The sequence below is a fragment of the Pelophylax lessonae genome, assembly GCF_965119305.1.
Source record: "Pelophylax lessonae genome assembly, chromosome: 4".
In the NCBI taxonomy this organism is placed as follows: Eukaryota; Metazoa; Chordata; class Amphibia; order Anura; family Ranidae; genus Pelophylax; species Pelophylax lessonae.
In genome coordinates this window covers 263,161,411-263,185,365 of record NC_138771.1, presented here as the reverse complement: position 1 = coordinate 263,185,365, position 23,955 = coordinate 263,161,411, and the positions used below count along the sequence as shown (strand labels likewise).

At 44.5% G+C, this 23,955-nt stretch overlaps 1 protein-coding gene across 4 annotated transcripts in view; it reads left to right on the top strand.

Annotated features, from left to right (window-relative positions):
- The window catches only part of CNOT2 (CCR4-NOT transcription complex subunit 2), a 186,568-nt gene that overhangs the window by 103,615 nt on the left and 58,998 nt on the right, over positions 1-23,955 (top strand). For all 4 annotated transcript variants that reach the window (XM_082256076.1, XM_082256079.1, XM_082256078.1 and 1 more), the window contains exons 8-9: positions 104-228; positions 18,081-18,201. In XM_082256076.1, the coding sequence (XP_082112202.1) occupies positions 104-228; positions 18,081-18,201 (246 nt within the window). The remainder of the gene's footprint in view (positions 1-103; positions 229-18,080; positions 18,202-23,955) is intronic.

The window sequence follows — 23,955 nt, the reverse complement described above, 5'->3', positions numbered from 1 at the left end:
AACTAAATTCATAGATTTGCTTTCACTTTTAAGAGACAGGATAAGAGAGTATTATAAACTTATAGGAGTAAATATTGTAACTTTAGGATTCTCTCCTCTGTAGTTGGCATGGTAACGAAACCAGCAAATGAGCAGTCCCAGGACTTCTCAATACACAACGAGGATTTCCCTGCATTGCCAGGCTCCAGCTATAAAGACCCTACATCGAGCAATGATGACAACAAATCTGTGAGTAGTTAATTGTACCTTTTTTGTATATGCCTTCTTTAATACACTATTTCTCATCTTTTGAGAGCAAAAGTTTTCACCTTTTTTAGGTTAGACTACTCCTACATGAGGATTGGACACTGGCAAAAAAAAAAAAAACCCTGCAGACCAAGCTCAGCATAACCCGTTCTACTACTAGCATGCCTCATTTTTGTGACTGATGTGCTAGGAAAATGGTTGTCATCTCTTCAGCTAGCATTTTTTTCTCTCTCTCTCTCTTTTTGTAAATATTCTATTATATCTTTTCATGTGACAACGCTAAAAAAAAATGACCCTTTTGCTACAAGTAGTACAGCTTGTAAAACAGTGTAAATTTGCTGTCCCCTCAAAATAACTCAGCACACAGCCACTAGGATCAACCGCTAGCAACAAAAGTGAAACCCTTAAGTGAAAATGGCCAAATTGGGCAAAAAGTGTCTATATTTTGTGTGACCACCATTATTTTCCAGCACTGCCTTAACCCTCTTGGGCATGGAATTTACCAGAGCTTCACAGGTTGTCACTGGAGTCCTCTTCCACGATAACCTCACATCACTCACATCACATCACTCACAAAGTGAGTCTCCAAAGGGCAAGCGCTAAGGTGATGCCAGCCACTATGAACCTAGAAAGTGCTCCACAGCTAATAATTACCAGAAAGAGTAATGCACCCTACAAGGAACCAAGTGCCTGAAATTCAGTTCAAGGCTATACCTACAACATCCAGTCAAGCAGGCCCTGGGCGCAGCACTTCAAAAGCCAGGCTGTGCTGGGTAAGCTGCATTAAAGAAATTGTTCACCATTTTAAAAAAATAAATTCACTTTTTTTAAAAAGTAAAAACGTGCATTTATTTTTCTCTTTCGTTCATTGATGGAACACAGCTCTTCATCTTCTTGACCGTTAGGTTATACTGCCCTCTACAGGAGTAGGACACTAGGCAGAGAAAAAACGTGAACACGCCTTTGGGACAGTCCCTGTCGGTATACTCCCACTTCCTGCAATCGGTATTCAATTTTTTTTCTGACTAGTCAGGAGTAAGGACCTAGTTCTTGCTGGGATCTCTGGTCCTGGCAATTTTTTCTTTTTACATGGAATTTTTTTCCTCCTTTTTTATTTTATTATTTTGTTCCTGTGAGCTACATCAAGTCTTGAAACTGGATAATGAACTGGATAATATAGATCCTTGGGGTCCCCCCAGTCTGGCCAGCTGGCGTGTGCAGCCCGCAGCTCTGTACTCGGTCGGCCATAACATAGCCCTACTGAACGGAGGCTGGCCTGCAAGTTAAAATGTCTCGGGATGGCACGTAAGAACTGGCTTCGACCTGAGTCGCAGCGTTTCCTCCTGGCCGACAGCACCCACATTACAATGGAGCAGTGTCCTGTCCGGAGTGGTGCCCACACTGTTCCTGTTGTGGTAAGTAACTGGCCCCCCACTATCTACTTTGGGATGGTCGGACCCCCCCCCGTTTCCCATCCTGACCCCCCCCCCCCCCCCCACCTCAGCTCCTCTACAATTTCAGTCACTGTGGGTCTTTGGATGTTTTAACATCAACAGGTACGCGCCTCACGCGGCCGGATCCGCCCAAAAATTTAGGCCGCGGCTTTGCAGCCTACTCGCTGGAAACTGTGAGGTGGCCCCTGTGTGGGTGGCTAATGCCACTGCCTCCTGTTTAGGCATTCTTCTTCCCCTCCGCTGCCCCTGGGTGGTCATCTCCTGGGGCTCGCGTCCTGGTGGCTGGGTGCCTTCAAAAATGTAGGCCCCAGCTTGCGGCCGAGTTGGGCGCCGCCGTTGGAGGGCGGCCTCGGTGTATGTAGCTGAAGTCCCCACTCTTCTTTTGGGCACCTGCCGGGCTGAGGATCTGTGCAATTGCGGCTGGGCCACCACAAAAACTTAGGCCGCGGCCTGCTAGGCCATGTGGTCAGCTTGGCACCTTCCTTAGAAGCGGTAGTGCTGTGGGGGCGCTTCATTTCTTGTAATGATAGCCTTGCTTCCATTATTGTGTGGGACACCTGCCCTGTTTTAGTGAGGGTACCCTGCCTGCGCTTCTGCATCAGAGGGCGGCCCTCCTTTTTAGGGGGCTATGTCCTATTATGTCCTCTATGGAGGGCGACCCCCCCCCTTGTTTTTTTGCTAGGTGGTCCATTGTGGGCCCTTGACCAGCGTCCCCTTTGCAGGATCGCAGTCGGCGGCCTCCCCTGATTGTTTTTTGGAGTGAGCTTGGTATATAGCGACCATACTGGGTCTGCGTCCACACACCCTGAGTGCTCAGATAGTGAGAATGTGATTCCTCTAGCCGCGCTTAATCAGGCGCTGGTGAATGCACTGTTTCCCTGTCAGTGCGTGAAACTTTAAACATGGAGGTTGCGGCTGATGCCATGTCGGAGGTACCAGTTCCTTTTGGCACCCACAGGGCCTCCAAAGCGGCAAGGGTTTTCCTCTTTTCACTTGCCTTAACAACATTGTCACAAAACAGTGGGTGGTCCAAAACGCAGTGGTTGCTAAGCGTTTTTGCTTGCGGTAATGAGGATTTTGGAGGCCACCCGGGTAGGAACACTGGTCTTGCTGCTAGAGATGTCCTTTTTTTTCCCCCTTCTAGTGAGTTATTCTGTAGTAACTCTGGTTTCTGTAGCAATAACCAGTAGACTTTCTCAATAGCGATAATCCAAAGCAGGTATAGTAGTGATATAACAGGTTTAGGTTTCCCCCACAGACATTAGTCGAGACTGAATGCTGGGGGTGAACTGGTTTATTGGAGGTTACACAGGACCTGTATGCAACAGCCCCTGCAAGGGTTTTCCAACTCAACCTTACCTGAGAGAGAATGATTTGAAAGTAAACCTATAAATTAAATTTTCTCTGATACAGAACATGTACAATTGTTATACACCCCAAAATACACAAAACACAATCCGATACCCCCTCAAGTCCGACATCCTCAGATAGCCTCTATCTGAGCACCCAACATACATGAAAATCGCTCAAATCCCACGAACGCACCTGAAACGCCACCGGGCTAAAGTTCTGACCAGCCGCACATGGGGCTCCTACCCAGAATAGTTCCATGAAATCGGGATGAGCAGTCAGTTTCTTTCGGGGGTACTAAATCACAAAAAATACCGAAATGTAGATTTTAGTCCGTATGCCGATTTATGTGCCCCTCATTCGGGAGTAAGCTGCGACCTTCTTTTCAGATGAATATAGCCGAACGCAGGTGGAGATGGAAGTTCAGGCGGTCAATTGTCCGATTTAATTTGTATACACTCAACGACCAAACGCCGCTGCCTGCATTCGCGGCTCAAGCTTGCCACCACCACATGTACGTACATCCAAACGGCGACTACCCAGCCGATCGCTTAGAACGCTGCGGTCACAAGTGTTAATGTGGCTAAAACGCCTTGTGCGAGTACAGAAGTTCTGCATGGAGTTCATGCACATGGTGATGGCTCAGGGGGATTTCCTTGCCTCCATCGACATCCGGGATGCCTACCTTCACATCCCAATATGTGTTGCCCATCAGCATTTCCTCCGCTTTGCCGTGGGAGAGGATCATTATTAATTCGTGGCTTTACCTTTTTGGTCTAGCTTCCGCTTCTCGGGACTTCACGAAAGTGTTGGCCCCAGTTCTAGCATTACTGTGTCAGCAGGGGATCACGGTACTGGGGTACCTGGACGATCTGCTTTTACGAGTCTTCATCCGCCTTGTTGGACAACTTTGAGATTACTCTGCAAACGCTGAGGGAGTTCGGTTGGATTCTGAACCTTCAGAAGTCTGCCCTGGTTCCGTCCACAAGCCTAGTCTATCTGGGTCTTACTCTGGGCTCGTCCTCAGCCAGAGTGTTTGTTCCTCGGGAGAAACTTCAAAAGTTGCGGAGGCAATTCGGCTTTTGCTGACCAGCAGATGGTTGTCTCTTCGGACTTGCATGCACCTGTCTGGGTGAGGAGGCGTCCTCGGCATGGAGGAGTCTGGTCTCAGGGAGAGTCCAGACCACCGAACAATGTACTGGAGCTCCGGGCAATCAGAATGTCTGGATCATTGGACAAGTCGTCTCCAGGAGTGTCTGGTGCGGATTCAATCGGACAATGCCACGGCCGTGGCCTATGTCAATCACCAAGGGGGCACAAGAAGTGTTCTGGTGGCTCGGGAAGTAGCTGGAATTCTAAGGTGGGCAGAAAGATTTCGTTCCAACCCGCTCTGCTGTGCACATTTCAGGGGTAAATAACTGGCGAGTGGACTCTGTCGCCAGGCATTAGACTACTATGCAGGATCGAGGCAGATAGGGATTCTGTTCATCCTAGTGGCTCCAGACTAGCCTTGCTGATGCTCCTTGAAGACTCCCTCTCAGGGAAGATCTGCTGTCCCAAGAGCCAATCTTCCATCCTGCTTTTACAGCTGCTGGCTTTGACGACTTGGCTGTTTGAAAGCCAGCCCCGATTTCTGATTTGGGGATTCCTACGCTGTTAAAAGCTAGAAAATCTACTTCTAGGAAGATTTGAAAATCTACTTCTAGGAAGATTTACCATAGTACGTGGAAGACGTATATTGCGTGGTGTGAATCACTGGGGTCCACCCTCGTTCCTTTTTGGTGGCTCAGATCTTGGCTTTCCTCCAACGAGGGGTTGGAGCAGCACCTGGCCTTGAGTACCATCAACGGCCAGGTCTCGGCCTTGGCAGTTTTCTTTCAGCGCCTGTTGTCCACACTCCTTGGTGTGTAGCTTTCTCCAGGGCGTGGAACACTTGGTTCCTCCAGTGTGGTCTCTATTGCCGCCGGGGGACCTCAATTTGGTGTGGTTAGTTCTCCAGAAGCCTCCCTTTGAAAATAATCGGGAGTTTCCCCTGCTTACGTTGACTCAGAAGGTGGCCCTTTTGGTGGCCATTACTTCGGCATGCAAGGTATCAAAACTGGCAGCGTTGTCTTGTCGGTCACCTTACCTGGTGGTTCACAGGGATAAAGTGGTTCTGCGTCCATGTCCATCATTCCTTCCGAAGGTTGTCTCTGACTTTCATCTGAATGAAGACATTGTGTTGCAGTCCCTGTGTCCCAAGTCTAAGATTCCTAAGGAAGTTGCCTTGTACTCCGTGGATGTGGTTTGGGCAATAAGGGTGTATCTGGCAGCTACAGACTCTTTAACCACTTTACCTCTGCTCACATTGATGCTACTGCGGCAATGTGGATCGTTATCGTCCAGCGACGTAGACTTACGTTGCTGGACTCCTCCCCTTGTTGAGGCTCGCTCCCGCTGTATTCAGTTACAGCGGGAGTCGGGCCAGTGGAGGAGTTGACAGTTGGCTATGTTTTGGGGACGTTTGTTTTTTGCTGTTCCTTAACCCTCATGTTTGATACTGCTTTGTGACGTCCCTACGGTTAAGAAGATGAAGAGCTGTGTCTGTCAATGAACGTAAGAGAAAATGGGATTTTTGTCTTAAAATCAATGATCTTCATTGACGGACACAACAGTTGGATTTTTTCCTTCCCTTCTGACACGACTTGTTACAAAACTGAATACCTATAGCAGGAAGTAGGAGTATACCCCCAGGGACTGCCCCATAGGCGTGTTCAAGCTTTTTCTCTGCCTAGTGTCCTACCCCAGTAGAGGGCAGTATACCCTACGGTCAAGAAGATTTGAAAGCTCGGTGAACATCAGAGAAATGGGGGACTATTCCTATTTGCCGACAGACCCACCCCCCCCCCTCTTTGTCGCCACTTCCTGGTATGTTGAGTAAATATTCCCCCCTCTTCCCCTGGCGGATTTTGGGGTGGATGCGCCCCCCCAGGACGGTTGGACCCTCACAACCCTGGGTTCCCCTATGTTCTGTCACACAAACACTTCCCCTGCACCTACCTGTTCCACCGTCCCCCCCATGCCTACTAGGACTATGGGACGTTTGTAACTACTCCGGGGGGCTGGGACCGATCTTCAGGCCGACTGTGGGGGCGGGGGGGCTTGTCGATGGACGAACGATTGTGCGAGGGGGGTTACCTGTCACTCCCAGGGCCCCCTTTCCAGTCGATCCCGTCCACGAGGCTGGGGGTCCCCTCGAGGGCCCTCAGTAGCTCCGCAGGCTGCCATTTTCTGGTAGCCCATGTGCTCTGCAAGATTCGTCGGCCATATTGGTACACCCGTGTGGCCATTTTGCGGTGGGTTTCTATTGAGAGTCACTGGTGGCCATGTTCTGGGAGTTCCTTAGAGGTGTTTTTTCTGGTGGTAGAGCCCCTCCCTATACCCTAGTGCTGACACTCTTTCTCTGAGGATCTTTCTCTGAGGATCGAGATCGCTGCAGATAGTGCTGTGCAGACATTCTGGGTCTTCCTGGTACATCTTTGGTGAAGGGTGGTGAGTCTGGGGGGGGGGGGGGGTGTCTCTCTCTGCTGGGGGTCTTCAGGGCACTCTGCCTGACCTGGGTGCTGTAGCGTGGTGGGACGTTCTTGGAAAGAAACGTAACCACAATAAATGGGGCCAACTATAGTGCTTGCTGTAGGTGAACTATTGCTGGAAAATTGCTTAACCAATGCAAATAGTTACAATAGAATTGTGAGGTTGGTAGGCTTTAAATTGTGTATGGTGCATAAACCTTAATAAAGTGCTTTGGTGCTAGTGGCAAGGAAAATTAGATGTATATATTCAAAATGTCAACACAATAAATTATAAATATCAATAACCTTATATTGCTCTTTAGGGTATGTAGTGTGCCACAATAGTAATATGCAGATCTTAAAATTAAATGCAGTGCAATTTAAATATAAACAGTTTAATCATAAAAGTAAAAGGTGATGGGAAGTGCAGTTCTTTGGAAAAATAGATTCAAAGTAGTTCATAAATTACAGTTCATGAGTGACTTGGGTGCAAATATGCAGGTTGATCTTGAGTGCAGAGTGGATAAAAGGGGAATGTGGTCTGTGTTGAATCCTCCAATGATCCAGTGCTGGTACTTGGTGTCACCGTGAGGAATAATAGAATAACATACTCTGCACTCAAGATCAACCTGCATATTTGCACCCAAGTCACTCATGAACTGTAATTTATGAACTACTTTGAATCAATTTTTGAGCACCTTTTGATTGAATCACTACAAAGAACTGCTCTTCCCATCACCTTTTACTTTTATGATTATATTGTTTATATTTAAATTGCACTGCATTTATTTTTAAGATCTGCATATTAATATTGTGGCACACTACATACCCTAAAGAGCAATATAAGGTTATTGATATTTATAATTTATTGTATTGACATTTTGAGTATATATATATCTCATTATTTTCCTTGCCACTAGCACCAAAGCACTTAATAAAGGTTTATGCACCATACATGATTTAAAGCCTACCAGCCTCACAATTCTATTGTAACTATTTGCATTGGTTAAGCAATTTTCCAGCAATAGTTCACCTACAGCAAGCGCTATAGTTGGCCCCATTTATTGTGGCTTTACTCGGTCTTCTACCCTTCCTATAGCAGCTGCATTTTTAATTTCATAATTTTATATATTGATTGATTTTATTTTTAATTTCACTACTATATTTGAGCACACCTTTGACCCCCACCTATTGGCGTGAGGGATATACATATCAAGTATATTAATTCCGATAAGGCAAAGTCCTTCAAGGCCCCCTCGGGTGGTTCCAAGCGACCCTGGTCTGGCAAACAATCGAGTTTCTCCAGACCTGCGGACAAGGGCCCTTCTGCCTGAATCTGTATCTGGGGTGGGGGGATATCTTTGCTGGTTCCCAGGCCTGTGGTTATCCCGGATACAAGACAAACGGATTCACGAGGTCATATGCTCTGGGTACTTCTGATCCATCCCACCGGTAAGGTTCTTCCCTTCCAATTTGAGACTGTCCCCAGAACGCCGGGCGGTACAGGACCTGTTACAACAGGGAGTAATAGTTCAGGTTCCGTGTGCGGAAGGTTTCAGGGCTTTTATTCAAACCTATTTACGGTCCCCCAGGAAGGAAGGCAAGGTGCTTCCAATACTGTACCTGAAGGCACTGAATTGCTTCGTGCGAGTTCAAAAATTCAAGATGGAATCCATTTGCACGATGGTGGCTTCCCTACATCAGGGGGATTTCCTGGCCTCCATAGACATCAAAGATGCCTACCTTCACATCCCAATATGTGCAGGACATCAACAGTTTCTGTGCTTTGCAGTGGGAGAGAATCATTATCAGTTTGTGGCGTTACCCTTTGGTCTCGCCTCTGCTCCTCGGCTCTTCACAAAGGTGTTGGCTCCGGTCCTGGCGCTGTTAGGACAGTGGGGGATATCGGTCCAGGGTTACTTGGACGCTCTGCATCTCCGTGCGGAGTCTCCCATGGTGCTGGTGACAAATTTGGAGATCACAATGAGAACTCTGGAGGAGTTCGGGTGGATTCTGAACCTTCAGAGGTTGTCCCTGGTCCCTTCCATTAGACTGGACTATCTGGGCCTGACTTTGGACTTGTCCTCAGCCAGGGTGTTTCTTCCTCCGGAAAAACTCCAGACTGCGATTCGACTGTTGCTGTCCAGCGAATGGTTGTCCCTTCAGACCTGTATGAGATTTCTTTGACTGATGGTGTCTTCCTTCGAAGCAGAATCCTCCAGAAGGAAATCCTTCTCAAATGAAACAAGAATCCAAATTCCCTTGACTATCAAATCCAGCTGAGCCAGGTGACCAGGGACTCCCTGATTTGGTGGCTTCAGTCCCCGATGCTCAAACAAGGGAAATCCTTCTTATATATTGGACAACTGTCACCACGGATGCCAGGCTGTCCAGGTGAGGAGGGGTTCTCATCAGGTTTTCTGCTCAAGGAGTCTGGTCCCTGGAAGAATCCAGGTTACCGATCAATATACTGGAGCTGAGAGCCATCAGGCTTTGCTTAGTCCATTGGACCGAGTACCTTCAGGGTTGTCCAGTGCGTATTCACTGGGACAATGCCATGGCCGTGGCTTATGTCAATCACCAAGCAGGCACCAAAAGTGTCCTTGCGGCCTGAGAAGTGGCCGGCATCCTCCGATGGGCGGAATGCCTTGTTCCAGCTCTGTCCGCTGCTCACATTCCAGGAGTGGAAAATTGGCAGTCGGATTTCCTCAGTCGACAGACCTTGGGTCAAGAGGAATGTTCTCTCCATAAGGATGTGTTCCAGCAGTTGTGCCTTCTTTGGGACACTCCAGTTGTAGATCTGTTGGCGTCTCGGTCGGTTCAACAGAAAAGTGAAAAGGTTTGTAATCCCCCCCCCCCGGACCCTCTGGCAGATGCCACGGAGGTGCTGGTGGCCCTGTGGGGTCAGTATCAGCTGATGTATGCCTTTCCGCCTCTCAAGATGCTGCCAAGACTTCTTCGCAGGATCGAGGTGGAAAGGGATTCCTGTCATTTTTGTGGCTCCGGACTGGCCTTGCCGAGCTTGGTACGCTGACCTGGTCAGGCTAGTCGCAGACACTCCTTGGAGACTTCCTCTCAGGGAGGATCTACTGTCTCAAGGGCCAATATTTTTATCCTGCTTTACAGTCGCTGGCTTTGACAGCTTGGCTGATGAAAGCCAGGTGCTGAAGGACAGGGGATTGTCTGCTTCAGTGATTCCTACTCGGCTTAAAGCGAGGAAAGCGACTTCTAGGAACATCTATCCTACATGGAAGTCGTATATTGCGTGGTGCGAGTCTCTTGAGGTTCTCCCTTGATCTTACTCGGTGGCTCGGATCTTGGCTTTCCTTCAACGGGAGTTGATCAAAGTTAGCCTTGAGTACTATCAAGGGCCAGGTTTCGGCCTTGGCAATTTTCTTCAAATGGGCCACCCATCCCCTGGTGCATAGCTTTATCCAGGGGGTGTGACGCTTGGCACCTCCGGTGCAACCTCCGTTGCCACCTTGGGGCCTTAATTTGGTGCGGTCAGTTCTCCAGAAACCTCCTTTTGAAAGTATTTGGGAGATTCCTCTGCTTGCCTTATCCCAGAAGGTGCCCTTCTTGGTGGATATTACTTCTGCCTTCAGGGTGTCGGAACTGGCAGCGTTGTCCTGTAGTTTTCCCTATCTGGGAGTTCACAGGGATAAAGTGGTACTTCATCCGGATCCGTCCTTTTCTTCCGAAGGTGGTTTCCAGTTCTCACTTAAACGAGGACATTGTGTTACCCTCTTTATGTCCTAAGCCTAAACATCCTAAGGAAATTGCATTACATACTTTGCATGTGGATCGGGCACTCAGGGTGTACTTGGCGACTACGGAGTCTTTTCGAAAGTCAGATTCGCTCTTCGTACTCACGGGTGGCCCAAGGAAAGGGCTGCCTGCGTCTGCTGCAACTATTTCCGGGTGGATCAGACAGACAGTTGTGCAGGCTTATTCGATTAAGGGTCAGGTTTCACCTTTCCCTGTTAAGGCGCATTCTACTCTGGCGCTTAGTGCTTCCGGGGCTTTTCGCCATCAGGCATCTGTGCTTCAGGTTTGCAAGGCGGCTAGTTGGTTGTCTGTTCACACTTTCACAAAGTTTCACAAGGTGGATGTGCTGGCATCTGCAGATGCCTCTTTTGGCCGCAAAGTTTTGCAGGCTGCTCTTTAAGTGGGCTTCTTAGCCTTCCTTGAGGGTGTTTAATGTTTTTTTTAGGTGGGCCTCATCTTGTTGTTCTGATGAGTCCTATGTTGGCTATGGTTTAGCTTTGGGGAATTCTTTTTCTGCTGTTCCCACCCCTCATTTTTATGGCACTGCTTTGGGATGTCCCTACTGATATGAAGATCCGAGACTGCGTCCGTCAATGAATGATATAGAAAATTGGATTTTTGTCTTTACCGTAAAATCCTTTTCTCTGATGTTCATTGACGGATGCAGTACCCGCCCCTCTATTGAGTTGGGTTATTTTCTCTGACACTGCTTTGATACAAAACTGACATCCTATAGCAGGTAGAGAGGGTATACCCCCCTGGGACTGCCCATAGGCTTAGCCAGAACTTTTTTTTTTGCCTAGTATCCTACTCCTGTAGGGGGCAGTATAACCCTACCGATATGAAGAACATACTGTGCCCATCAATGAACATCAGAGAAAAGGATTTTACGGTAAGACAAAAATCCAATTCAGTCACTCACATTTTTTGTAAATATTTACAGAAGAAATGACACTTTGCTACAATGTAAAGTAGTGAGTGTATAACTGTGTGTACATTTTCTGTCCCCTCAAAATAACTCAACAAATAGCCATTAATGTCTAAACCACTGGCAACAAAAGTGAGTACACCCTTTAGTGAAAATGTCCAAATCGGACCCAAAGTGTCAATATTTTGTGTGGCCACCATTATTTTCCAGCACTGCCTTACCCTTCTTGGGCATGGAGTTCACCAGCGCTTCACAGGTCTCTACTGGAGTGCTCTTCCACTCCTCCATAACGACATCATGGAGCTGGTGGATGTTGGAGACCTTGCGCTCCTCCACTTTTCATTTGAGGATGCCCCACAGATCCTCAATAGGGTTAAGGTCTGGAGACATGCTTAGCCAGTTCATCACCTTTACCCTCAGTTTCTTTAGCAAGGCAGTGGTCGTCTTGAAAGGTGTGTTTGGGGTCGTTTGTTTGAATACTGCCCTGCGACCCAGTCTCCGAAGGGAGGGGATCATGCTCTCCTTCAGTCTGTCACAGTACATGTTGCCCTTCATGGTTCCCTCAATGAACTGTAGCTCCCCAGTACCAGCAGCACTCATGCAGCCCCAGAACATGACCCTCCCACCACCATGCTTGACTGTAGGCAAGACACGCTTGACACCTTCTGAACCAGATACGTTTATCTTGGTCTCATCAGACCACAGGGCATCATTCCAGTAATCCATGTCCTTCATTTGCTTGTCTTCAGCAAACTATTTGCGGGCTTTCTTGTGCATCCACTTTATGAAAGACTTCCTTCTTGGACGACAGCCATGCAGACCAATTAATGTAGTGTGCGGCGTATGGTGTGAGCACTAACAGGCTGACCCCCCCACCCCTTCAACCTCTGCAGCAATGCTGGCAGCTCTCATACTTCTATTTCCCAAAGACAACCTCTGGATATGACGCTGAGCACTTGCACTCCACTTCTTTGGTCGACCATGACAAGGCCTGTTCTGAGTGGAACCGGTTCTGTTAAACCGCTGTATGGTCTGGGCCACCATGCTGCAGCTCAGTTTCAGGGTCTTGGCAATCTTATATCCTAGGCCATCTTTATGTAGAGCAACAATTTTTTCTTTTTTTCAGATCCTCAGAGTTCCTTGCCATGAGGCGCCATGTTGAACTTCCAGTGACCAGTATGAGAGTGAGAGCACCAAATAACACACCTGCTTCTCTTTCATACCGAAGACCTTGTAATACTAACGAGTCGCATGACACTGGGGAGGGAAAAGGGCTAATTGGGCCCAATTTGGACATTTTTACTCAGGGGTGTACTCACTTTTGTTGCCAGCAGTTTAGACCATGTCTGCGTGGGTTATTTTGAGGGGACAGCAAATTTACACTTCACACTTGGAGTCCGTCACTTGGAGTCCGATCCCCCACTGAGCAGGAGGATGACAGCTGTGTCTCTGTGCTGTGTGCAGAGACAGAGCTATCCGGTCCCCATGCGTCTCTATGGGGGAATGGGATGGGAACGGACCGTCTGTCCATTCTTATCTGATCCGCTGGACGGATGGAAAATAGGGTTTCCATCCGTCCAGATTTGACGGATCGGTTGTCAGCGGACATGTCTCCGCTGACATCCGATGCCCCATAGAGATGCATGTGGTGACCGTTCAGATCCTCAATGTCCGCCTGTGTGAAAGGGGACTTATACAAGCTGTACACTCGCTACTTTACATTGTAGCAAAGTGTCATTTCTTCAGTGTTGTCGCATTAAAAGATATAATATATTTACAAAAATGTGCGGGGTGTACTCACTTTTGTGAGATACTGGTATATTTTTATTTATTTTTTATGTTTTGTTTTTAAATCAGTTTTTCAAGAATTTTCTCTACATTGTTGCTAGAACTTGACTTTTTTTTTTTTTTCTTTTTAAGGAGAAGTTCACTTTTGAAAGATGTAACTCGTTTCAGCAGCTGTGATCCTGCACCTGCTGTCACTATTTAAAAACAGTTAGGCTCCACCCACACACAGGCTTCATTCATTCATTCATAGAGTTCTGTGAATGAATGCCTGAATGAATGCCTGCAATTACCGTCAACTTTTGTGGTTAAGATCCTTGTAGTCCATTGATCATGCTGCTCGGAGATAACTGCCTGCTCGTACGGGCAGGCAGTTATGCTGAGAGTCTGCAGAAGCTAGACATTGGACCTGTGATCTTCTGATCCTTCGAAAAAAAAATAAATCTACATGTTTTTACTTTTAAAATTATTTTATGTTTTTAAAAAGGTGAACAACTTCTTTAATGCAGCTTACCCGGTTCAGCCATTCTAAGCCATGCTTTTGAAGTGCTGCATGGCTGGATGTTGTAGTTATAGCCTTGAACTGAACTTGAGGCACTGAGTTCATTGTAGGGTGCATTACATACTCTTCTGGTAAACATTCCATGTGGAAAACACGTTGGAGCATGGCCTGGCAGGGGTCCAGACTAAGGTTGCCACTCTTATTTCCATCACCATAGGACTCCGTTGATGTGCGGCAAGAAGGATTTCTTCCTCTTTTTCTACCTACAGGAGCTGGGATGAGCTCCATCCCCCGCCTACGCTTTTGCAATGCATACAGAGCTACCCATGTTACTCCCCATGCTGATTGAGCCTGCGCGGCACACTAATCTATTGCGGGTCATAGTTTTGAGCCTGATAGTAGCCAGAACTCTACTAGATGAGATCCCGTCCTTGTGGATCAATCAAGTCTCTGGATAGACTGTTTACCTTGTTACTCTGGAACCTCGAAGTCCTTTTTTCCATCTTTTGGGGGTTTTTCCCAACAGATGCCTCTCTGTCAAGCTGGAGTGGAGTCAGGGACACCCTTTCAGTGCATTGGACTTGGTCTTAGGAGGAATCTCCTTTCCCAATCAACATCTTGGAACTCTGGGCGATTTGGCTATCTGCAGCATTTGACCATCCTGTGGGAATGTCTTCTTATCTGGATTTATTCCGACAAAACCATGGCATTGGCCTACGTCGTCCATCAGGGATGAACCAAAACTCTTGCCATGACAAGTGAGGTAGAACAGATATTGTCCTGGGCAGAACTTCGCTTGGGTTGTACAAGATGTGAAAGTAGACAATGGGCAAACTTCATCTGACAGCGACTACACCCAGGGAAGTAGTCCCTAAACCTGGATGTGTTCCATGACCTAGTGCATGTGGGAAACACCGGATGTGGAACTTTTGGTTTCCATGTTTAGCAGAAACTGGAGAGGTTCATCTCCTGGTACAAGGATCCTTAAACGGAAGCAATTGATTCTCTGTGGGATCAGTACACCCTGATTTATTGATTTTTATTATTGTAAGGCACTGCACAAACTGTTTGCTAAGACTTCTGGTGCTAGTTTGGTCAGGGTGTACTGAATCTCCCAGAGCATCCGCAAATATTCTTACCAGGTCAACGTACCACACCTGCCTGGGCCAGTTCAGAGCTAAGAGGATTGGCGAACTGTCTTTCATCTTGAACCTGCAAAACGGACAAGGAAGAGATTTCAAGAGCGGAAAGTATGTTATTATATTCTACAGGATTCTAGGACTCGTTACAGGTAGAGGACCTCAGACGTGAACTCCTGATTTCTCTCCGAACTGGAGAGGTTTTTCTCCTGTTACTGGGATTCTCCAGCGGAAGAAGCAGATGCTTTGGTGACTGAGGTCAGTAAACTTTGCTATAACTAGCGCCAAACAGTTTGTGCAGAGCTTTACAATACAATATACATCAATAGATCAAGGCATACTGATCCCATAGAGCCACCAGAGCGTCAACTGCTCCTGCTGGAGGATCCCCGGGAGAAGCGATTGAATATCCACCAGGAGGACATACCACACCTGTCTGGGCACGTTAGGAACAAGAAGGATAAATTAAATGCCTTTCCCCTTGATCCTCAGAAACAGACTAGGAAGAAATTTCAAGGGAGTAAATGTAAAAATTATATTGTACAGGATTCCAGGACCTGTGTTGCAGGTAGGGAGCACCAGATGTAAATAAACCTCCTGGCTTCCATTTTTAACTTGAGAAGTTTCTACTCATGCGTGCACCCCCCCCCTCTCACACAAGCAGGAAATTATGTTTCTGGGGGGCGTTCTTTACACATTCTGTGTACAGAACACCTCCAGGTAGCCATATTGCATTGCACTTTACAAAAAATTACAGAGCCGCAGATTGAAAAGGAAAGGTAATTTTTAATAGCCTTCTATCACAATTGTGTGTATGTGTGTGTATATAATATAATTTTTTTTTTCCCCCAATGAAAGTGGAGTTACCATTTTAAGGATTTATTAGCATTTCAAACAACTTAATTACTAAATGTTACCTAGCTAATATATTTTAATATTTTGTGATTTGAGTTTGCAATTCTGGTGCCAGATCAAAATCAATCACTGATATCAGTCAAAAACAAATGCTTTGCTCCATTATTTCATATAAATATCCTTATTTTGTTGTTTTGGCAATCATTTTCTTTTCAATATGTTTATTAAATATAAATAAATAAAAAGGACATACAGCGAAGTTAGCCTGCAAGGCCCAAAGATGTAATGAACAAGTACAATACAAATAATCAAAACCATGTAGAATGGTTTGTGTAATTTATATGGAGGCAGATAGGGTATACTTCAAACTAAACGTATGACCACAAAAAGTAGCAAAAGCTTCTTACTACCTCTAAGCCTCTTGTCCTAGAAGGCCCAGGAGACCCGACCCAGGGGAAGGATCCTGCAACCCAGTGAGAGTCACGCCACCCCCATTGGACCATTGGATCAAACTCTGGACGTGGAGACCCATCATGGCAATCATTTTCAAAGCTTAACTGATCAAGCTGAAGTTAGAAGCTGGTTACTTTGCACTTCTGCTCCAGTTTTAATTACCCCCACTAGTGAATTTTCATTGGCAGAATTTTAGGGTTTGAACTAAAAGCATTAGTGAGAAATATGTACACCAAGCTGCGCAAGCCAAAAACAGTTGTTTGCAGAAGAATATTTTGAATTGCCATCTAAAATGTTTTGATCCCACTAATAAATGTTTCCAGTTTGTTGAGAGTGTTTGTGTGTGTTTGTCAGCTGTGAATGGATTGATACAGGAAGCTGCTGGCCTTAGAGCAAATTAATTATTTGCTTAGCATTTCTTTTAATCTTTTTGGAAAATCTTTCCACGTGAAAAATGGACTAAAAACCATTACCACTGAAAGCAGTTGTAATTAGGCTCTTGCAAAAATCTTCCTTAACTGTGTGATTTGTGCCGACTTCTCAAACTTCAGGAGGCCTATTACCTTTGTTCTCTTTATAGACATCCTCTCATTCAGTAAAGCTGAATAAAGAGGTAAATGCTAATATATTTCTATATGTAAGGGGTGCACGTTTTTAAGCATTTGATACTAAATGTTTGTTCTTGCATTACTGATTCTTTAAATTCTTTATCATTCCGATAACGTATGTTAATGTTAAACATTCCCACAACATTATGTGAATCCGATAACCTTTAGCTTCAAGTCTTAAAGTAATTGTAAATCCTTACCCTGTAAAACAACTCCTTCAGTTTAAAATATAAATTAAAGGAAAAACCTTTGTGTATCAATATAAAACAATTTAACACCCCCCCCCCCCCCATTTTTTATTTATAACTGACATTCCCTCTGTTCTCAGGTGCATAAGAGCTGGGGAAGGAGTAACAGCAGCACACTGATCTTCACATTGAAAGGCTGTGCAGGGGAAGTATGTCAGGACAAGACTAATCATTGGAGAGCAGCCTGACTTTTCTGCATAGCTATAGAACTGATCAGGCTGTGCTGTCATGCCTAGTGTGGTCAGTTTTTAATAGGAAAACAGAGGGACAGGCAAGACATCAGGGATTTCACAAAAAGGAAGCAATGCAGCGAGAACAAGATACGTTTTTCATATAAGTACATGGTACAGCAGGCATAGATCAGATACGGGATGTTGGTTTTACATATTCTTTAAGCTTACTGGCAGGAACGACATATTACAGCAAGTTTTTAGTAAGGTTTTAATTCACATGGTTGCACAGACCCATACAGAGTGAAGAGTCATTTATCTATTAAGAAGTAAATGTGTATGCATTACCTGTATAAACCTACGTGCTGCGCGGTCTCGTTTGACAGGTATGCTGAACTCAGGGTCATGCAGCTGTTCCTGCATACCTGTAAAACTGGGGTGTGTGTACAGCCAATAAATACATAAAAAAACTGCTAATGCTAGCAGGGATCAGGCCTGACTCTAACACAACGGTTTTGTGTGTTGTGTTTTTTTGTAAGTGACAGTAATCTATTGATTACTACACTTGCCGGGGTGAGTGGGCTGGGTGGAGGGGTTAAAGGCAGGTGCTGGCAGGAATCAGTGCTGATCGTGCAAACACTGCGTTTTGGGAACCCTAAACTATGGGGACGCTAGTATAGTTCTGATCAGATATTGATCTGTACAAACCCTATACTAGAAATGGAAGTGTGTGTGTGTGTGTGTGTGTGTGTGTGTGTGTGTGTGTGTGTGTGTGTGTACAGCCAATACATATCTATCCATTTGGATATGTTGGCTGCATGCAGCAACACGTTGGAACAAGAAGGTAAACCGCTCTTCAAGAATGAACCCTTGGTTGATTGAAGAGAACTAAACCACAAAGTCTCTTCTATATGGGTGTATACTTTCAATAATATTATACGTTTATACATTTTGCAAACGTCAAATCTAATAAGATGTGGAATCTTTCAATATTTTTTTAATTTTTTTTGTGTTATCATGCAGAATTTAAATACACCAGGAAAGACTGTCTCAACAACAGATGGACCCAAATTTCCAGGAGATAAAAGCTCCACGACGCAAAATAATAACCAGCAGAAAAAAGGGATTCAGGTTTTACCTGATGGTAATGTATTTGAAATCATGGTTCCTTTTCTGTATTTGCTTGCAGTTTAATAAAACCTATTGAATGATATTGGTAGTTTTTGTGCCCAGTTAGAACCTTTGTTTAAAGAAAGCCAGTAATATCTTGTCAAGCAAACTGTTACGGAGCAGAATTTGGCACCTTGTTATACAAGATCACTCTCTGCCTCTATATACACTGGAGTCATGAAAATCTTGGCGTGTGATGCACATGTACATTTCCCTCTGCTTTCCATAATGCATTACTTAATAGGTAGAGGAGTGGACCTATGCTAATATGTTTGCTGAGGCTTTAGGTATTGTACTGGTAGATGCATGCATAATTTATGAAAGTTTGGGCTTTTCAGGGTGTTGGGTCTTGCGCACTTTGAAGGTAGAAGTTTGGCAAATTTTTTTTTTTTTTTTTTGCTTCTCTGTGCACTGTCAGCATTGATTTGTGTGCTTTGAAAATATTAGATTTAAGTTTCTTAATCCTACAGTACAGTATAGGTCTTAATATTCATGAATGGATTGGATGGGTTTTATGCCATGCCTTCAGATGATTGGACACTGGCAAAGCCAATCAAAACTTGAACACTCCCACTGTGCATCTATTTTACTAGTGTCCTTAGGTGATGGATTTATCTTCTCTGAGGGAAGAATTATGAAAGGGTGTTTTAATGTTTACAGATTTTCTTTGAAGAAAATACATTGGCTACACCAAGCCATTGCAAGAATGTGACCTTTCCTGATCAGTTTCCCCCGGTTTAGTGCTGCAGGGAGTGTACCCTGACCCCACATAAAGATGGAAGTAGGGATGGCCTGTAATGCTGCAACTGCACTGGACCTGGCAGGAGGGTGACGCACCTAGGTATATGGTGCAGTGTGTGCATCACTGCTGGATGCTCTACAGGTTCAAGGTTGTGGTCCCTAGGCAGTGCCTAACCAAAGGGGGCAAAATTTTGAATCTGACTGAAACGAGTCGGGTGCTGACCCGTTAAACATGGTTATGTGGTAAAATAGTTTGGTGCGGTGTATGAAAATAAATCTTGTGTAAAAAAAAAAAAAAAAACATAAACAAATGATGTGCATATAAACACAATAAGCTGGTGAATAAATCAATAATAAAAAAACTTTCGGTACAATGTGCTTAAACGTAAAGTGTCCATAAAGTCCATATTCATCCACATTGCATCACCGCAAAATGAATGTAAGATCCAAATATAGGAACCAAAGTGGTGCTCTATCCAATTCCAAAGCAGTGTGTGTGAATCCCACCACCTATAGGGTTTCCTCCTTACCCGACGGATAAAAGTAAGGTGCAATAAACTCTCAAATCACTGTGTGATTGAGGATCTCCAGTGTTGTAAATTCACCACGTGTCAAAGACAAATGTCTAAGCCTCTTACCGGATGAAAATACCACTGCGCTTAGAATGTATCCCGCTGGGGGCTTCCTTTCCTTCAACACCAGCAGATTCAATTGTGGATGACCTCAAATGCACGAGCGTGACGTCACACACGTCATCCGCGGTCCGTGCTGCACCCGGCCACGGATAGCTATAGGGTATTCAGCGATTGCTTGTATCAAGATACACAAATGTAAGTGCATTTGCTTTCTGTCTTAATAAAGTTTTGGGGGTAATGCACTATTGGCTGCATTCTTTATTACATATATACTACACATTCGTGGAGTCATACGGAGAAGTGCAGCAGCTTCAGGGGTTTGTGTATTTGAGGTCATCCACAATTGAATCTGCTGGTGTTGAAGGAAAGGAAGCCCCTAGCGGGAAATATTCCAAGCGCAGTGGTATTTTCATCCGGTAAGAGGCTTAGACATTTGTCTTTAGCACATGGTGAATTTACAACACTGGAGATCCTCAATCACACAGGGATTTGATTTGGGAGTTTATTGCACCTTACTTTTATCCGTCGGGTAAGGAAGAAACCCTATAGGTGGTGGGATTCACACACACTTTTTGGAATTGGATAGAGCACCACTTTGGTTCCTATATTTGGATCTTACATTCATTTTGCGGTGATGCTCTGTGGATGAATATGGACTTTATGGACACTTTACGTTTAAGCACATTTGTACCGAAAGTTTATTCATTATTGATTTATTCACCAGCTTGTTGTGTTTATATGCATGTCATTTGTTTGTGTTTTCTACACGAGATTTATTTATTTTCATACAGTGCACCAAACTAATTTATTTAAACTCATATTCCACACCAGGTGGTAATAATCTTTGGTTGCAGCTTCAACATTATATCAGCACACCCTTCACATTATTTTTTTAATGGTTATGTGGTACCCCACCATGTCTTCATGGTACCAAAAACTCTGGACCAGCCCGTTTGGGCATTTCCCACCTCACTGGAAAGACTCTATGGCTGCTATTTGAGCGCCATCTTGGACACCAAATGTGGAGCTCCTGGCACCCATAATTTATAAGAAGTTGGACAGATTTGTCACCAGAATGCAGGATCCACAAGTGTTCACAGTGGATGCTCTGGTGACTGTGGAATCAATTCTAGCTGATCTTTGCCTTTCTTCATGTAGCTGCTACATCTGCTTCACCGATTTGAGGTAGAAAAGATGCTCACAATTTTTGTAGGTCCAAACTGGTCAAGGAGAGCTTGGCTCTCAGATATGAGTTGCCTTCTAGCGGAATCTATTCCCACTTCTGGACCAACCAGATCTTTCTCCAGGTCCCTTCTATCCTGCTTCATGTTCGCTGGCTTCCCCCCTTGCTAATAGTCTGCGGAATGCCTACTGACTTATCTGCAGTCTGACCTGGACCAGAAACTTGCATTGAGTATTTTGTAAGATTGGGCCCTGGATTTTTTGTTCCAGAGATCCTTAGCCTTTCACTCTTTGGTAAATGCCTACGTTCACTTATTATTCCACCTCACTGGACTCCTGTGAAACTGGATTTTCCACTGGTGCTTTTGGGCTCCAGTGGCTGCTTTTTAAACTGATCTGGGAGATTTCCTTGGTGGATTTTACATATAAGGTGGCTTTCCTGGTGGCAGTTACTGCGACTAGATGGATTCTGGAACTGACTGCTTTATCTTTATAAAGAGCCATTTTTGATTTTGCACAGATATACAGTGCTTTGAAAAAGCATTCATAACCCCTGAATTTTTCCACATTTCCACACGTTGCATCCAAAATTGTAAATGTATTTTATTGTGAATTTTTATTTGATAGACCAACACAGTGGCACATAATTGTGAAGTGAAAGGAAAATAATTAGTATTTTTTTTTTTACAAATATCCGAAAAGTGTGGCGTGCATTTGTAGTCAATACTTTGTAGAACCACCTTTACTGCAAGTCTTTTTGGGTATGTCTCCACCAGCTTTGCACATCTAGCGTGAAATGTTTGCCCATTCTTCATTGCAAACTAGCTCAAGCTCTGTCAGATTGGATGAAGAGCGTCTGTGAACAGAAATTTCAAGTCTTGCTACAGATTCTCAATTGGATTTAAGTCTGGACTTTGACTGAGCCATTATAACCCATTATAACACCTGAATATGCTTTGATCTAAATCCTTTCATTGTAGCTCTGGCTGTATGTTTATGGTCTTTGTCCTGCTAGAAGGTGAACCGCCACCCCAGTCATTTCTTTTGCAGACTCTTAACAGGTTTTCTTCCAGGATTGCCCTGTATTTAGCCCCATCCATCTTCCCATCAACTTTGACCTGATTCCCTGCCCCTGCTGAAGAAAAGCATCCCCACAACATGATGCTGCCACCTCCATTTTTCACGGTGGGGACGGTGTATTCGGGGGTGATGTGTGCAATGTTATTTTTCCGCCACACGTATGGTTTTGCTTTTAGTCCAAAAAGTTCAATTTTGGTCTCATCTGATCAGAGCACCTTCTTCCAAAGGTTTGCTGTGTCCCCCACATGGCTTCTCGCAAACTGCAAACGGGACTTCTTTCAACAATGGCTTTCTTCTTGCCACTCTTCCATAAACGCCAGATTAGTGGAGTGCACAACTAATAGTTGAACTGTGACAAATTCTCCCACCTGAGCTGTGGATTTCTGCAGCTCCTCAGGAGTTACCATGGGCTTCCTGGCTACTTTTCTGATTAATGCTCTCCTTTCCCAGCCTGTCGGTTTAGGTGGATGGCCATGTGTTGGTAGGTTTGCAGTTGTGCCATACTCTTTCCATTTTCTTATGATGGATGGAACTGTGCTCCATGAGATGTTCAAAGCTTGGGATATTTTTCTTTTTTTTTTTCTTTCATACTCAACCCTGCTTTAATCTTCTCCACAACTTTAGCGCTGACCTGCCTGGTGTGTTCCTTGGCCTTCATGATGTGGTTTGTTCACTAAGGTTCTCTATCAATCCTCTGATGGATTCAAAGAACTGTATGTATACTGAGATTAACTTAGAGACTAATTACGAATTGGGTGACTTCTGAAGGCAATTGGTTCCACCAGAAATCCAATTAGGGGTATCAGAGTAAAGGGCGCTCAATACAAATGCACGCCATACTTTTCAGATGTTTGTAAAAAAAATTAGAAAATTATTTTCCTTCCACTTCACAATTATGTGCCACTTTGTGTTTGTCTATCATACAAATTCTCAATAAAATACATTTACGGTTTTGTTTGTAACATGACAAAATGTGGAAAATTTCACGTGGTATGAATACTTTTTCAAGGCATTGGACGGTGGACCTGTGACCACTCTTTTGTGGCTAAAGTGGTATCTGGATTCAACTTAAATGAGGAGGTTGCCTTGCTTTCACTTTGCCTGTTCCCTATCAGAAACCACCCACAAAAATCAAAATAGTAGGACTTCACATATGCCTCCAATAGTAACTGGTATACATTAAAAAACTTCCGACAAATGTTAAAATCAATAATACATATTTTGAGGTCCTAATTGCATCAACAGCCAATCCCTGTAAAACCCGATGGGGTGTCAAGACGGTAGCTACAATGGGGTCAACTCGTTTCATAGGGACCCTCACCTTCCTTAGCACCTCAAAGGCCTCTTGAATATTCCCCTATTACAGTGCCATATAGAAAACTAAAAATTAACCACTTCAAGACCGCTATATATATATATATATATATATATATATATATATATATATATATATATATATATATGTATGTTGTGGTTTTACCAGGATTATGGCTGAAGATATCCGCCATAACTCCGGTATTATTCTTTTACAGCCGGCAGCTTGCTTTCTCATGAAAGCAGGTTGAGTAGCTCATGGGCCTCTGGAGTGCTTCCAGAAGCGGCTGGAGGGGACATCCCCTCCCGTTGCTCGCCGGTGTCTCTCTGGCTTGCTGGTTCACCTGAGAAACTACCCGACGTGGCGGCCAGCTGCTCCTATAGGCAATCAAAGAGTAGATCGTCTTTAATCGCCTCTATGGCCTTGAAGCCCCGGAGCAATGTCATTTCCGGTCTCGGCTGGAAGTGTGTATGTATGTGTGTATGTATATATGTATATATATATATATATATATATATATATATATATATATATATATATATATATATATATATATATATATATATATATATATATATATATATATATATATATATATATATATATATATATAATACTTTTTTTTCCCCCTTTTTTTTAAAGGTACAGAGATTTGACCCCAGATCTCTCCATAAAGAGGACCTGTCATCCCTATTTCTATTACAAGGGGTGCTTACATTCCTTATAATAGGAATAAAGGGACAGTGTTCAAACAAAGTAAAATAAAGAAACAATG